The sequence below is a fragment of the Canis lupus genome, chromosome 2, assembly GCF_003254725.2.
Source record: "Canis lupus dingo isolate Sandy chromosome 2, ASM325472v2, whole genome shotgun sequence".
Lineage (NCBI taxonomy): Eukaryota > Metazoa > Chordata > Mammalia > Carnivora > Canidae > Canis > Canis lupus.
This window is the reverse complement of record NC_064244.1, coordinates 28,676,485-28,692,728: the sequence shown is the minus strand read 5'-3', so window position 1 is coordinate 28,692,728 and position 16,244 is coordinate 28,676,485. Positions and strand designations below refer to the sequence as shown.

The 16,244-nt window shown below is 37.9% G+C and overlaps 1 protein-coding gene across 3 annotated transcripts in view; it reads right to left on the bottom strand.

Annotated features, from left to right (window-relative positions):
* GDI2 (GDP dissociation inhibitor 2) overlaps positions 1 to 16,244 on the bottom strand; it is a 28,922-nt gene that overhangs the window by 9,472 nt on the left and 3,206 nt on the right. For all 3 annotated transcript variants that reach the window (XM_025445142.3, XM_025445141.3, XM_025445143.3), the window contains exons 2-4: positions 9,388 to 9,495; positions 7,229 to 7,328; positions 3,426 to 3,560 (exon numbers count right to left, since the gene is read on the bottom strand). In XM_025445142.3, coding sequence (XP_025300927.1) covers positions 3,426 to 3,560; positions 7,229 to 7,328; positions 9,388 to 9,495 — 343 coding nt within the window. The remainder of the gene's footprint in view (positions 1 to 3,425; positions 3,561 to 7,228; positions 7,329 to 9,387; positions 9,496 to 16,244) is intronic.

Sequence of the window (16,244 nt, the reverse complement as noted above, 5' to 3'; positions counted from 1 at the left end):
TAATCAGGTAACTGCTTTTTATACGAGAAAAAGGAAGAGACAGGTATAAACTACTTTACAAACCTGCAGCTCTCTTGTCAGTAGTCCTGAGTTCACAGCCGCCAGGAAGACAAGGCCAAAGGAAAAAAACTGCTCTGGATTTATCTCCTTCCCCTTTCCTAAACTATATGACTACTGTAAAGACAACAAACTCTCAAGGAACAGTGAAATGTTTCGATATTCTGAACGCTATTTCCCCCAAGACTATAGATGAAACCAACAAAACTGAAATTAAAATGCTCATCAGGCCATTAACGACAGCCACTTATTAACATTTTTAAATTCTATTTACAACCTAGCTTTAAAAAAATGAGACGGGGGCACCCGCCTGGTTCAGTCGGTAGAGCATGGGACTCGATCTCAGGGTCATGAGTTCAAGACCCACACTGGGTATGGAGCCGACTTTAAAAGACTGAATGAAAATCAAAATGGATTTTAAATAATTTTTTAGGAATTAAAAAAAATAAAGCGGGACCGAGTGCATACACAGTAAGGGTAATAAGGGTAAAAAAAAAAAAAAAAAAAAAAAAAGTTCAATGACCACACAAGCACCAACTTATGTTGAGTTGTCAGGGATAAAAAAAGACAGCCAAAATAATACAGTACAACTCCAACTACTTCTCTGTGACGGTGCCTTCCCGGATCACCTTATTTAAAACTGTGTCCCCACATCCCTTCATCTGTCTGCACAGACTTATCACCATCTGATATCCTCTCCCTTATTTATTTATAACCTGAATCCTCTAATACAAGCTTCATAACAGAAAGCATTTTTTACTTTTCCCCTTCTGTTGAACCCTCCCTCCTCCAAACCTAGAAGGGTACACGGCACATAACACGTGCTCCATACTCCATTCACATAATTAATGTCTGATGCAAGGAAATACAAAAGTCTAATTATTCATAGATAGGATATACAATATAGAAGGAAAATATTCAACTATATAAAAAAAGGGTTAGAAAAAAACCCTTTTCCAAATTACTCAGTTTTCTAAGTAGTATCTTAACATCATTTCAAATATTGTTTTACTTCTTTTCATTCACTTGCACAATAGGGTTTATTTACCAAAAAAAAAAAAAAACTTAAGGCCTTTAAAACATAAAAAGTTAACAAAATCCAGAGCAGTTTCATCAAGAGAAAAAATAAAAGCTTTAAGTGGGTGTAAGATTGGACCACAGAGAACTGGAAGGATATTGTTACAATGTCCATACTTACCCACAGCAATCTACAGATTCGATGCAATCTCTATCAAAATTTCAACATTTTTCACAAAATTAGAATACTAGAATTTGTACAGAACTACAAAAGAGGGACGCCTGGGTGGCTCAGCAGTTGAGTGTCTGCCTTTAGCCCAGGGCATGATCCTGGGGTCCTGGGATCAAATTCTACATCCGGCTCCCCACAGGGAGCCTGCTTCTCCCTTAGCCTGTGTCTCTTCCTCTCTCTCATGAATAAATAAAATCTTTAAAAAAATTTTTTTAATTTTTATTTATTTATGATAGTCACACAGAGATAGAGAGAGAGGTAGAGACATAGGCAGAGGGAGAAGCAGGCTCCATACACCGGGAGCCTGACGTGGGATTCGATCCCGGGTCTCCAGGATCGCGCCCTGGGCCAAAGGCAGGCGCTAAACCGCTGCACCACCCAGGGATCCCAAAATCTTTAAAAATTAAACAAAGTAACCTATTCTTATTCATCCTTCTAAACTTCTCCACCTTTCCATATCCCATTCATTCTGCCTAGGATCTTCTAGCCTCCCATTCTGACTTCCAGATCCTATTCATTAACAGGAAAACAGTCATCTGGTAAAAATTCATAAAACTATATACTAAAACAGGTAAATTATACTCTATGTAAAAATTATACCTTTATAAAACTAACCATAAAAATAGGCAAATAAACACACTTGCTTATTTTTGGAAAAAGAAACATAAGAGGATAAACCAGAAACAAAAACGATGAAGGGGAAGGATGGAAGACAACAGAATAAAGACAGACTCTAAATACATCTTCTGCTATAATGTTGGCTTTCAAGTCATCTAAAGGCTTTACATATTTGAAAAATTTAAATCAGAAAAATAAAACTGCTAGAAGGTAAGTCCTTCACTGTCTGTTAATGAAGGAGACTGAAGTTATTAACAAAGGTAAGACTCAAATGGAGAATAAAACTTTGGAAACAAACTTTGTTGTAAGAGATTCTCCTCAAACTGTTTAACTTTTACTTCTATGAAAATACTTTATTTGGATAAATTTTACATTGTCATTTAAAATACTTTCTAATCCATGATGACACCACTAAGTCCCTCACTTTAAGTAGGGGCCATTTCTTCACCCACAGTTGTCAATCCTAACTTTGCCACAAACCTCCGTACTCATGTTTGACTTTCTGGCTATTGTGCCTTTCAATATTTTATGCCAGCACTTTCTCCTCTGAGAGCAAGAAGGAAGTAAATGGAATTGGAGAAGTGGCCAAAGTCATTCAAATTGGGTTTTTAGGTGAGAAAATTTTCCCACACTCACACCAAAATAATCAACTGAGAATTTACTGGCACTTCCCATCTTCTCCCAATCCAAGTGGCTCCCTCCCCTGAGCTCCTCCAGTACTCATGGAGAAAACTAATCCACCCACCGCTATATAAATTCATCCTTTCTCAAACACCTTCAAGGACGTCTAATGAAAAGAGGCAGTAAGAGGAAAGGTTAACCAGATTAACCTTAGGTTGAGCCAAGAGGGGAAATAATTTTGGGCAAAGAATAAAGTCACTCCATACTCACTGGGAATTCCTAAAACCTGGGCTTCCAGAGAATGACAGCATCAATTAGAAGATTAGTTTTGCCAGAACAAAGTTCTTGCCTTTTGTAGCAGGTTGGATAATAAGGCGCAGGAGGTCAGCCCAGGTAGTAAAGTACACGCGCTGGAGCAATACCACAGTTTAAACCCTAATCTTCCCTGTCTGATTTTAGGCCTGAATCCCTCTCTATGAAATGGAAACCCTACCCCATAAAGGTGTTTCAAAAGTCAAAGAAGAAAATGAATGTGAAGTATTTAGCACAGAGCCTAGCACACAGGAAACACCCAAAACAACAGCTCTTATGAATTATTATGAAAGAGCACTGGCTGACCTAACAGCAGCACCAAGTTCCACAAGACAGAGACACTTAAACTCTCTCCGAGCTTCAGAAGAGAGGTGCTGAACATTCTCCTCACTGATGGGTCTCTCAACTGCCCAGGACAGTGTCCGGCAAGTAACAGACATTCAATAAATACTGTTGCCTGGATGAGTGGACAGACGGCTGTCAGACAGGGGACATTCACTGTGACCCCTAGGATTCCTTTCCATTATAAAATCTCAATGTTCTGAGAAAATAAAATAAAATCACTTACTAGATGCCAGGGCTTCTGCTTCAGTGGAAGGAACCTTGTAGATTTTTCCTCCCTTGTAGACAAAGCTCCCTTCAGTCACTTTGAAATCCAGATAACGAGTGACCTCTGTATAAAGCAGCATCTTCACAAGCTGACCTAAAAAAGTCCCACAATTCAAACTACAATTTAAATCTTACCACCTTCAAAAGCCAGCAGAAAAAAGAATACATTTATTGTTGGCTAATACTAATGGCTTCCCAGTTTTTTCTAGCATTGTCCGATAACCTCTACCAAAAAGTCTCCAATGCCGTGTTCTAAATGGGACCATCAGAATGCACACCTCTTACTAAGCAGATTTAGAAGTTTTTTTCCTATTATAAAACTTCAAGATTAATAACTTTATCAACTTGTATCAACTTGCTTTTGTAAAAGCTATACTAATAATGAGAGGTATGAGGTTTAGAGTTAGAGGACTATTGCAAATGGGTCTGAGTTTCCTTTAATAAAGTTCCTATTATAAAGAGACTCAAATGATAGGCAAAAATTTTCAAGAATTTGTGCTATTCAGTTTATATTGTTCAATCTGTATTAATTAAAATAGATATTAATTTAGTGGGCACCTGGATCACTCAGTTGAGTATCCAACTCTTTTTTTTCTTTTTTAAAGATTTTATTTATTTATTCATGAGAGACACAGAGACAGACAGAGGGAGAAGCAGGCTCCGTGCAGGGAGCCCGATGTGGGACTCAATCCCAGGTCTCCAGGATCACGCCCTGAGCTAAAGACAGATGCTCAACCGCTGAGCCACCCTGGCGTCCCTCCATCCGACTCTTGATTTCAGCTCAGGTCATGATCTCAGTGTCATGAGATCAAGCCCTGCTCTGGGCTCCAGGGTGCATGCGGAGCCTGCTTGGGATTCTCTTTCCCTCTGCCCTCCTACCCCCCTAAAATAAATAAATAAATCTTTAAAAAATAATAAAAACATGAATATTAATTTCAGATAAAGAATATAACCAGGCATATAATTAAAAATATCACCTGTCCATAAACCAAAGAAATGTGGGATACCAAAAATAGCAAACTTTTTGAGAAATTATTTTAAAGCTCATTTGAAAGGATAAAAATTCTATATATTTTTTTTTTTAAGATTTATTTATTTACTGAACGAGAGTGTACACACAAGTGGGTGGAGGGAGCAGAGAAAGAGGGAGAAGTAGACTCCCTGTAAAACAGGGAGCCCAATTCAGGATTTGATTTCAGGACCCTGAGATCATGACCTGGCCTGAAATCACTTAACTGACTGAGCCACCCAGGAGTCTCTAAAAAAAAATTTTTTTTAAATGATGAGAGTTTTATGCAGCCAGGCATTAGAATAAATTGCAGTTATATTGATTAGTCCACTAATTAGTGGGGAAAAAAGAGACCCATTTCTAAGAATATATTATAAAAGTTCATATCAAAGTGGAAAAGATACATGGTGTTGAGGGACAACAGATGAACCATTCTGAAAAAACAAATCTCAATCTCTGCTTCTCAAATGGGTTAACAGAGAGGACACCTGGCTGGCTCCACCGAAAGAGCTTGTGACTCTCAATCTTGGGTCAGAAGTCGAGCCCCATGTTGAGGTAGAGATTATTTAAAAAAAAAAAAAAAAACAAAAAACCACACACACACACACACACACACACACAACCCCCCCCATGACTATAAAACCATTAATAGCAAATATTAGTATTTTTATAACCTTGAAGATAAAATTATAAGCATACCCTTCACAATAAAAAACAAAAAAATAACTCTATATTAACTTCATGAAAAGTAAAAGCTTATGTACAGAAGAAAAATACAGCACAGCTACATATAAAGCCAATCACAGACAGGAACATACCTTTAAATACACTATTTATTCCATAGCCTTTCTAAAGAGCTCTCTGACACATGGATAAGGAAAAATTTTAAAACCTCAAAAGAAAAATATACAAAGCCTAAGGCTGGCCAATTCACTAAAAAAATATGAAAGGCAATATACATCTAGAAATTATTTCACACTCTAACAAATAGGTACTTTTAAAAAATTCATGGGGAGCCTGACTGACTCTGGATAGAGCATGTAACTCTTGATCTTGGCATCATGGTTCAAGCCTCATGCTGGGCTTGGAGCCAACTTAAAATAAATAAATAAATAACCCACTATTTTATTTTGCCTTTAGCTATAACAAAGTGACAAAAATTAAAATGACGGGGTGCCTGGGTGGCTCAGTAGTTTAAGTATCTGACTCTTGGTTTCAGTTCAGGTCATGATCTCAGAGTCCTGGGATAGAGCTCAAAACTGGTTTCATGCTCAGCAGGGTCAGGGGGAGGATCTGCTTCAGATTCTCTCTCCCTGTTCCTCTCCCTCTGCCCCTCTCTCCCAGCTTGCTTGTGAGCACTCTGTGTTTCTCTCTCAAATAAATAAAACAAAAAAACAAAAACAAAAAAAAGGTTAAAATGAAGAATATTCAGGCTTGGTGAAGGAACTGGGAATGAGGTACTCTCACAGGCCGGGGGTTAGAGACAGATGTGGCAATATAAAATAAAAGCTTTAAAAAATCAGGGATCCCTGGGTGGTGCAGTGGTTTAGCGCCTGCCTTTGGCCCAGGGCGCGATCCTGGAGACCCGGGATCGAATCCCACGTCGGGTTCCCGGTGCATGGAGCCTGCTTCTCCCTCTGCCTATGTCTCTGCCTCTCTCCGTCTCTATCATAAATAAATAAAAATTAAAAAAAAAAAGCTTTAAAAAATCATTGCATCTATCCCCACACTTTACATCTAGGAGTGTATGGTGAGGTTCAACACACAGAGCCTGGCAGGTTATACACCAAAATATTAACCATGATTCTAGATGGTAAGACTCTGATTATGCACATTTTATTTCCTCTCTTGCTTATCTGTGTCTTCTTAATTTTAATGAAATAATTTTATTATTTATATAAAAGGTGCTTACAATTTATTTCAAAAGAATTTTAGGTAGGTACCTTTTTATTTCAGAGACAATTCAAATAAGATCTTTCCACTAGGGATGCTTGGGTGGCTCAGCGGTTGAGCGTCTGTCTGCCTTTGACTCAGGGCATGATCCCGGGGTCCTGGGATCGAGTCCCGCATTGGCCTCCTTGCAGAGAGCCTGCTTCTCTCTGCCTGTGTCTCTGCCTCTCTCTCTTTCTCTCATTAATAAATAAAATCTTTAAAATATATATAAAATATATATGTATCTTTCCACTAAAAAAACTATAAAATATCAACTCATAAAACAAAATACACACACAAAACAAAACCCAAAAACAGGGAAGGGCAGCTCTTCCCTGTTTATGTACCATGAACTTTAATTCATGGTACATAAATAGACTTCATACCAACAACCTGATTTTTTTAATATCATTTCAGAAAAAGGTACTAATACCACAGCAATTAGCTCCCCTAATTAAAAACATGAGAAAAATGTGAAAAAATAATCTTGAAAGCCTCCAAAGTAGGAGAAAACCTTCTTCTAAAGGCCCAGTTATCTGAGACTGTTGGGAAAGCCCCGAGGAGTGCTGCAGACGCTTAGGGCTTTCCTACATACTGTGCTGTGTCCTAAAGGGGGTCTCCAGAATCGACCAGATAGGAGTCACCCCATCCTCCATTCATACGGACTCCAGATGCCTCCACGGGCCCACACGCTACTCACCACAAACCACTGCCATCAACAAAAGCTACTTTCACATACCTAGCATAACACTCTGTCAAGAGCTAGGTTCTATCTTTAAGCCAGATTCAATGCACCCCCCATAAATGCCAGAATGCTTTACCATTGGCCATGAGGAACTTAGGGATCAGGTCCACGTTCCAGTCTCTCCCTCTTCCCATCGAGGCTGGTGGTGCTCCTGGTATCTTAAATCTTTTGTATAACTAAAACCAAAACAAAAATTACCCACAATGTAACAAAATTTACTTTTTATTACGCTACGCAGCAACCATTCCATGATGTGGTTTTGGTATAGTAACTGACCACCAGTAGATTTTATCAGATAAAATTTTTAGAGAAATTCCGATACATATCTAAGTTAAATAATACATTACTAAACTAATGAATGCTAAAATAAATATTACAGAGGTAGTATTTTCTTTACTAACAGAAAAGAATACAAAACAATTTTCAATGACACGCTAGCTCTGCAGATACACCCTACATATGTAGAAATCATTTAAACTCATTCTCTTCTGAATAAAAAGTTAACAAAAGGCTTAGTTTTGCTTCCATAGTTATGTAAGGAGTTAAAAATAAATTCTGGATTCTTCAAATCAAAAAAGACAAAGTTAGTTCCAGCTAATTTTTAACTTCTGTCAGTTGAGTAAGAGCTCTAGATAAAAAGAAGCTTGTTGTCTAAAATTTGGAAATACTCATTTGAACTCCTAAATTTTATTGCTAATGTGGAAGTGAGTAAGCAAAGCTGGCATATTTACTCCTAAAAAACCCAACCCCTTGAGTATATTCACTGTGGAAACAAACGAACAAAAAAGTCAGCTTACTCACCTCACTGAAGATTAGTAAATGTACTATGTAGAAGGAATGGTGCCAACATACCACTCTCTATAAGATTATTAACAATGAAGAGATCTGGTGGTCATCACCTTTACTAGGGTCAAAGTTGGCATCATGACCAGTGGAGGAGTCTAGACATTATATCCCTCCTGATATGATGCAATATTAAGTACACAACGTTTTCTTATTAAAAAGTAGTTTGGAGGGACGCCTGGGTGGCTCAGTGATTGAGCGTCTGCCTCTTACTCAGGCATGATCCCAGAGTCCAGGATCAAATCCCGCAACAGGCTCCTGCAGGAAGCCTGGTCTCCCTCTGTCTGTGTCTCTGCCTCTCTCTTTGTGTCTCTTATGAATAAATAAATAAAATCTTAAAAACAAACAAAAAACTAGCTTGGACTTTTCAAAAGATAGAAGTGAGGAGATTTCTATAGATTAAGAGAATAAAGAGAACACCAAAGGCAATGTGTAAAGCGGTTTAAAAAGAAAAAAAAGAAACACTGCCACCACACACACAAGAGAAGACATTCTTGGCATCAGTAGGAAATTTGACTATGGTCTGGATATTACTGTTAATTTTCTTAAATGTGATAACAAATGATATTATGACCACATAGGAGAATGTTATTCTTAACCAGTGAACGCTAAAATATTTAGGTCAAGTATCATGATGTCTATTACTTTCAAGGATTCAAACCAGTAACAAAAGACATAAAGCAAATACTGCAAAATGTTAACTGCTAAGTCCAGATGGAAGGTTGATCATTGGTATTCTTTCAACTTTTCTGTAGGCCTGCATACAGAAAAATTTTTTGATAAAAATATGATATCTATGTTATCAGTCATTATGGACAGTAATTGATGATATCTATGTATCCCCTATAAAACACAGTACAGCTGGTATCCATGCATATGGATGCTGAACAGACTTCACAGAGAAACATTTAGCAAAACACACTCTGGAAATGCTTCATGTGCCTACATTCTAAAAAAGTAGGAAGCAGGGGAGAGAGCAGAGCAAAATGAACTAAAGCTGTGGAGTCTAACAACCAAGGCTCACAATGCTGCTCTGGGATTTTAACAACATAGGTTATTTTGTCATTTGAAAAACAGGGGATAGAAATACCTCTTTGAGTAACTGGGAGACTACCTAAAACCAGGTGGAAAGCACTGGTGCTGTGCTTGCCAATTAGTAGATCTCCATCAAGTCTACGCTTTTAACTTCAAGAGATAACAGATAACTGCTCCAGATGGCAGTAAAGGTCACAACTTAAATGTCTATAAGCTCTAAACTAGCTGTCCCTGAAAAACAGGATGCTATAGATAATCTAATAAAACAAAATTAACCTCTCTATACAGAGTGAAGTTGAGATTCACAAGTAAAAGTTTCAAAGAATGAAAACCACATTAATTCATTCTAATACTTACATCTTCCAGAGGTGTTATAGATGCACTTTCTCCTCCATAATATGGGTTTCTATCCATGTGAAGAACTTTCTTCCCATTCACCGACATTATACCTGACAGGATACATTCCTAACAAGGAAAGCAAAATTACTACATGTTTCAAACAGATTTCTTTTCCCCCAGATATATCTTTTTAAAGCCCCTCATTAGGGGTGCACCTGGGCAGTTCAGTCATTTGGGCATCTAACCCTTGATCTGGGCTCGGGTCATGATCTCAGGGTCCAGGGGTTGAGCCTGTCACGCTCGGTGCTCAGCTGGGAGTCTGTTTTTCTCTCTCCCTCTGCCCTCACCCCGGCCCCCCCCGTCATGCGCACACTATCTCCCTCTAAAATAAATCATTCTTTGACAAAATAAAAGCCCCTCATTAAATACTCTCATAGTAACTAATACTTACATATGTACAATATATCATGTAACTTAAGGACAAAGCCCTAAAGCGACTAGGGTTCAAAGTATGGTCTGTGGAACCCCATGGGCCTCAAGATGAAGACTATTTTCATAACACTAGGACACTATTCACTATTTTTTCCACTGTGCTGACATTAGCACTGATGCTGCAAGGCCAACGGTAGAGAAAATGAATCAGGGCAGTAGCTCCACATCGTATTAGTCACCATACTCTCCACCACCAAGCGCTCACAGTTTAAAAAAAAAAAAAAAAAACAAACCAAGGCTAGTTTCACTTAAGAATGTCCTTGATGAAGCATTAAAAGTTACCTTTGTTAAACGTACACCCTTGAATGCCTACCTTTTTAATATTCTGTGTAACCAAACGGAAGTTCATATAAAGTAAATCTGGCTCACGGAAACACTTTTGTGCAACTGATTTGTAAGCTGAACTAGCTACTTTTTTTCATGGATCATTTTTATTTGAAAGAACCAATTTATTCAGACTTAGGTATTTGGCAGATGTGGTTTCAGATTTCATAGAATTACTCTTTAAAAAAAAAAACCTGCAGGAGCACCTGGTGGCTCAGAGGTTGAGCATCTGCCTTTGGCTCAGGGCATAATCACAGGGTCCTGGGATGGAGTCCAGCATCGGGCTCCCCACAGGGAGCCTGCTTCTCCCTCTGCCTGTCTCTGCCTCTCTCGGTTTCTCATGAATAAATAAATAAAATCTTAAAAATAAAAAAAAATTTAAAATCTGCCACTAATGTTTTGATATAAATCCAAAACTATCCACTACCATGTGAAAGGCTATTAAAATACTCCCTATTCCGGGGATCCCTGGGTGGCTCAGCAGTTTAGTGTCTGCCTTTAGCCCAGGGCGCGATCCTGGAGTCCCAGGATCGAGTCCCACGTCGGGCTCCCGGCATGGAGACTGCTTCTCCCTCCTCCTGTGTCTCTCTGCCTCTCTCTCTTTCTCTATCATAAATAAATAAATACATCTTTAAAAAAAAAATACTCCCTATTCCAACTACACATCTGTAGGAGGCCTGATTTTCTTCTTATACTTTGGCTAGAAAAATAGCTCACAAAAGTCTGAACACCAAAGCAGATGAAAATCCAGCTATCTTTCAAGACAGACATTAAGGAAACCTGCAGGAAATGTAAATCAGAGGCCCCTGGTGGCTCAGTGGGTTAAACATTGGCCCAGGTCAAGATCAGGGTCCTGAGATGGAGCCCCACATCCAGGTCCTCCCTCTGCTGCTCCCCCTGCTCAAGCTGTCAAATAAACCAACAAAATCTTTAAAAAACAAAAGACTCTCTCCTCTCTCTGACCCCTCCCCCCAACTAGCACTTGCCCATGCTCTCTCTAAAATAAATAAAATCTTTAAAAATAAATATTTTTTAAATGTAAAATAATGATACTCTTCTCTCAATTTTTTTTGTTTTGGAAGATATAGTTACACTTCATAAAACTTACTCATGTTAATATGTAACGGGCTTGTCATTAAGTGAATTAATAGAAAATTTTAAAATTTCTCAGTGTTAATTTCTAAAGATAAATATTAATAGACATAACCCTTATAACCAAAACTCTCAGAGTTCTTAATTTTTAAGAGTGTAAACAGATCCCAAAGCCAAAGAGTTTGAGAACTAGAGCTCTAAAGGAAGCATCCAAGATAACCATAAATAAACTGGCAATAAATAGAAGACTATAAATGTCCACTCTCAGGAAAAAGGTAAATAAAGCATGAGTATTCTAAGATATAATATATCAAGATGGAGGGGGAAAAATAAGAATTCATTCAAGAAAGAAAACAAAAGGGATACACATTCACTCAAAACTCTTAACACCAGGGTTTTGGTGATCAGGGCTTTATTTTTTAAAAAGAAAAGGAAATCCCTTCTATCCTCATAAATCGTTAGGGCTTTTCAAATTTACTCCAAAGACCCTAGACAGCAGAGAACAATGTCATTCCCCTGGAAGTCGGACTTTGATATCTTTATTTTAAAAATTCATAAGTATTTCATATTTTACTCCATAATATATCTATCCATTTTAGATTTTTAAAGTTTTAATTATTATTAGGTTCAAATTTTACTCTAGGAAGATGTACCATTTCCTTATTTAGATCAAAAAACAAAACACTGAGTGCTCTATCTAGAAGGCCAGTTAGGCCCTATTTCAGTCCTAACCACAACTTCAAACCCACCCCCTCCTCTCGTGATTTCTAAGAGTGAAGATTTGCTCATTTTTTAAACTCTGAATAAATGGAATCATGCAGCATATCCTTTTTGTATACACCTTTTATTCAACATTATGTCTCCAAGATTTATCCAAATTACGTTTTATGTGTTCCTGAAGTGTACTTCTTCTCATTGCCACAGAGTACAGGTCCCCAAAGTACAAGAGCCAAGTGCAGCCTGCATACGATTTTCATAAATAAGGATTTACTGGTAAACACCCATTACCATCCATTTATATATTGTCTACATCTGTTTCCACTGTACCACAGTAGAAGTGTAGTTGTGACAGAGGCTGTATAACCTGCAAAACCTAAAATATTTACTATCTGCACCTTTACAGAAGGTCTTCCTAACCCTGCAAGCAGTGGACAGATCGCGAAGCTTCCCAATTTAATATCACCCCTGAATGTGTCTAAAATGTTAATTCTAAGCAGGTTCTCAAACTTCATTTTGTATCCACATCACCTGGAGGGCTCATTAAAACAGATTGTGGGATTCCCACTCACAGAACTGGGTTCGGGCTAAGAATCTGCCTTTCTCAGGGGTGATGTTAAGGAGGCTGGTTCAGGACCAATTTTGAGAACCATTACTAAAAGCAATGCTGCTCCACTTTAACAAGCATAAGAATCAATCACTGATCAATCAATGATCAATCATGATCAGGGGGATCATGTTAGGGGTGCCTGGCTGGCTCAGTCAGTAGAGCATGGGACTCGATCACCAGATCACAGGAGTTTAAGCCCCACATTGGGCTTAAAGCCTACTTAAAACAAAAACCTGGAGATCATGCTAAGCTGAAGTTTTTGATTCAGTACACTCAGCATGAGGTCTAACCTTCTGCAGTTGATCAGACCACAGTTTAGGTGACAAAGCTGTAGAGGCTTTAGTTGAATGAATGTATCACATGAATATACATTTTTTAAAATCCATTCTACTATTAATGGAAATCTGGATAGTTTACAGTTTTTGACTCTCATAAATAATGCTCTATATTCTAACATGTTTTTATTATGCATTTACTGGATATGTATCAAGGAGAACACAACTATGTCCAACTTCATCAGATACTCCCAAACAGCTTTCCAAAGTGGTTATACTAATTCATACTTTTGTCATAGCAGTGCATGAAAGTTCCTGTTGTTTCAAATCCTTGCCCCACACTTGTGTCTTTTTAATTTTAGTCATTCTATACTTAGGATGTGGTTTAATTTGCATTTCCTGACAAATAGTGAGGTTGAACACTTTTTTAGTTTTTTTTTATACTTTACTGATAATGACTATCTTCTTTTGATCAGTACCTATTCAAATTACTTACTTTTTAAAAAATGTGTTTCTGTCTTTATCTTACTGCTACATAAAAGTTCTTTTTAAGGGTGCCTGGGTGGATCAGATGGTTGAGCATCTACCTTCAGCTTAGGTCATGATCCAGGGATCCTAGGATGGAGTCCCACATCAGGCTCCCCACTCACCAGGGGAGTCTGCTTCTCCCTTTGACTTTCCCATCTTGTGCTCTCTTTCTCTCAAATAAATAAATAAAATCTTTTTAAAAAATAGTTCTTTTTCTATTCTGGATATATAAAAGTGCCTTATTGGTTATACATACTGCAAACTTTTTCCATCCTGTGTCTTGCCTTTTCACTTTCTTAACGATGTCCTGATAAAGAGAACTGAAGGCAATTTACAACTACAAAAATCAACCCTAATCAAAAGCAATTCACTTGTTCAAAATAAAATGCAAAGGAGCACTAACATATGTGGTCCAACATATTTCATGAAAATACAATAAAATTTACTTTCACACAGATTATGACATAAACAGAAAACGACGAAACAGTCTTATTTCCAGCAGACTTCAGAGTTCAACTTTTGAAAGCAAAATCTTAGCAAGCAACTCTGAGTATTGCATAACTTCTATATGTAACTTTGCACACTCCCCTGCAAATAAGCATGATCCACTCACTGGACCATGGCTCTAGGGCAAGCACTAAAGGTGCAGGCCTAAGATAAAGGGCTCTATAGTTTAAAGATTCACTAAAGTCCAAAGTGTTAACAACTACCTTTAGAGGCGTCACTTTGAACAAATATGACAAAAGCTAATTACACATCTACAGGTTCACAGATTCTCCTAAGCCCCATCTATAAAAGATTGCTTATACCACCAAAAGAATATACATAGTAGCATTAAGTGTAATACTTTAAATTTTACTTTAAAGCATGGGATGAATTTGCTGATAAAGTATATATAAAGTCAATCATATCTGGGCATAGGACATACATTAATGACCCTAAAATGTTAATATCTTACAAATAAACAACTCAGAATTAAAATCCAGTACTACTAGTTATCTGATGAATACAGAAGAACAAGCAAAAGCACATTCAAGCTTTTTAGAGAAAATACTCTAAATGAATTTCCTTTTTTTTGCACCAGGAAACCTGGTCTACCCATCATATCTATCAACAATATGGGTAACTTTTACCAGAAATCCTATGTAGCAGTGAATATTAACCAACATAGTTTTAAATCTAAGAGATGAGAGTACTCCACATTTAACTGAAACTCACCCACAAACGACCTAAGCTGGGTAACAAAGAATACAAACTTGCATCCAGAATAACCAAAACCATAAAACCATCTTCAGAATCCAAGTTCTTTAGGATAATGGCATCTGCCCCTCATCTGACATTTCATGTTCTCCTACATAAAGAGGTAAGCAGATCGAATGCTTAAAGGTCACAGCTACAGCCTAGTCCTACTATGTGGAGATATGTGGGGGTGTGGGACAGGCCCTATTAGTGGTATGAAGTTCACCTCCCTTCAGCATCCAGCATGTATCGCTAGAGTTGCAATAATCAGGGTAACTTATTTGGACAGCACCTAAATACATTAAGACAAAACACCTCTACTGGCCTGAAGGGGGCTGCATGGTGCTCCTACATATGAACTGTGATCAACTTAAAACTGCATTTCCTAGGTCAGTGGTACTTAAGAGTATCCTGGGATCTTGGAAAAATTAATGCCCAACCCCTTCCTGCTGAGAGAGCAAGCTTTGAAGAGAATCAAGCCAGAATACGTTAATATTCTGACAGACCTTCCAAGTGACCAAACTAGGCACCCACCGAAACTCTAAATCCTACTGAATTTTAAAGTTACAGGGAAAAACAAAACGACAACAAAAAACCCTGAGCAGAAAATAAATGTACACAAAAAATGTGATCAGGAAAAAACACACTAAAGAAAAGTGAATTTTGAAACCTATTTACCTAAAACTATGGGGAAAATGCATTAAATAGAACATTTTTAAATCCGTTCATCTCCATGATATATGTCAGCAACAACACAGTAAAAAACCATTGTTTTCAGCAGAATGTTCCTTTAACTATCTGTCCCTTGAATGCATCTCATTAAATGCTGTCAAAAGATATTTTTCTTGAAACTGGTTCTAATTATATCTTTCTTGCTCAAAATCCTCTCCCATTGCCTAAAAGATAAAGTTCAAATTTCTTAGCCTAGTACATTCAACATTCCTAGTGAAAGGCCTTCTCTCCAACTCCGTTTCCCAATCCACCTCTTCATACCTTCTGTTTCAGGCAAAACTAAAAATAAACTCCCTATTCCTTATATACTTCCTGTTCTTAATATCAACCCATCCTGCTCACTCTGCCTAGAAAATCATGCCTCCTGGGGATCCCTGGGTGGCTCAGTGGTTTAGCGCCTGCCTTTGGCCCAGGGCGCGATCCTGGAGTCCCGGGATGGAGTCCCACGTCGGGCTCCCGGCATGGAGCCTGCCTCTCCCTCCTCCTGTGTCTCTGCCTCTATCATAAATAAATCTTTAAAAAAAAAAAAAAAAAAATATATATATATATATATATATATATATATAAAGAAAATCATGCCTCCTGCTCAAAGCTCACCAATACTTTTAAAAGCTGGCTTACAAACGTCCTTCTTTTGAAGGTTTTCCTGCTTCCCGTCTGAATCCCCACACGTTCTCTAGCATAACACCCAGTACACTTCCTCATATTAACTTTTATTATAGTCTCTCCTACATGAGAAACTATTTGTTTATACGCAGGCGTATTTACCTTTGTACTGCCCATAACTGATCACAACTGTCACAATTTTAATTAATGAAACCCAGAAAGCCATTACTCCAGTAAGAGTCTTTAATCAGGTACAAGGG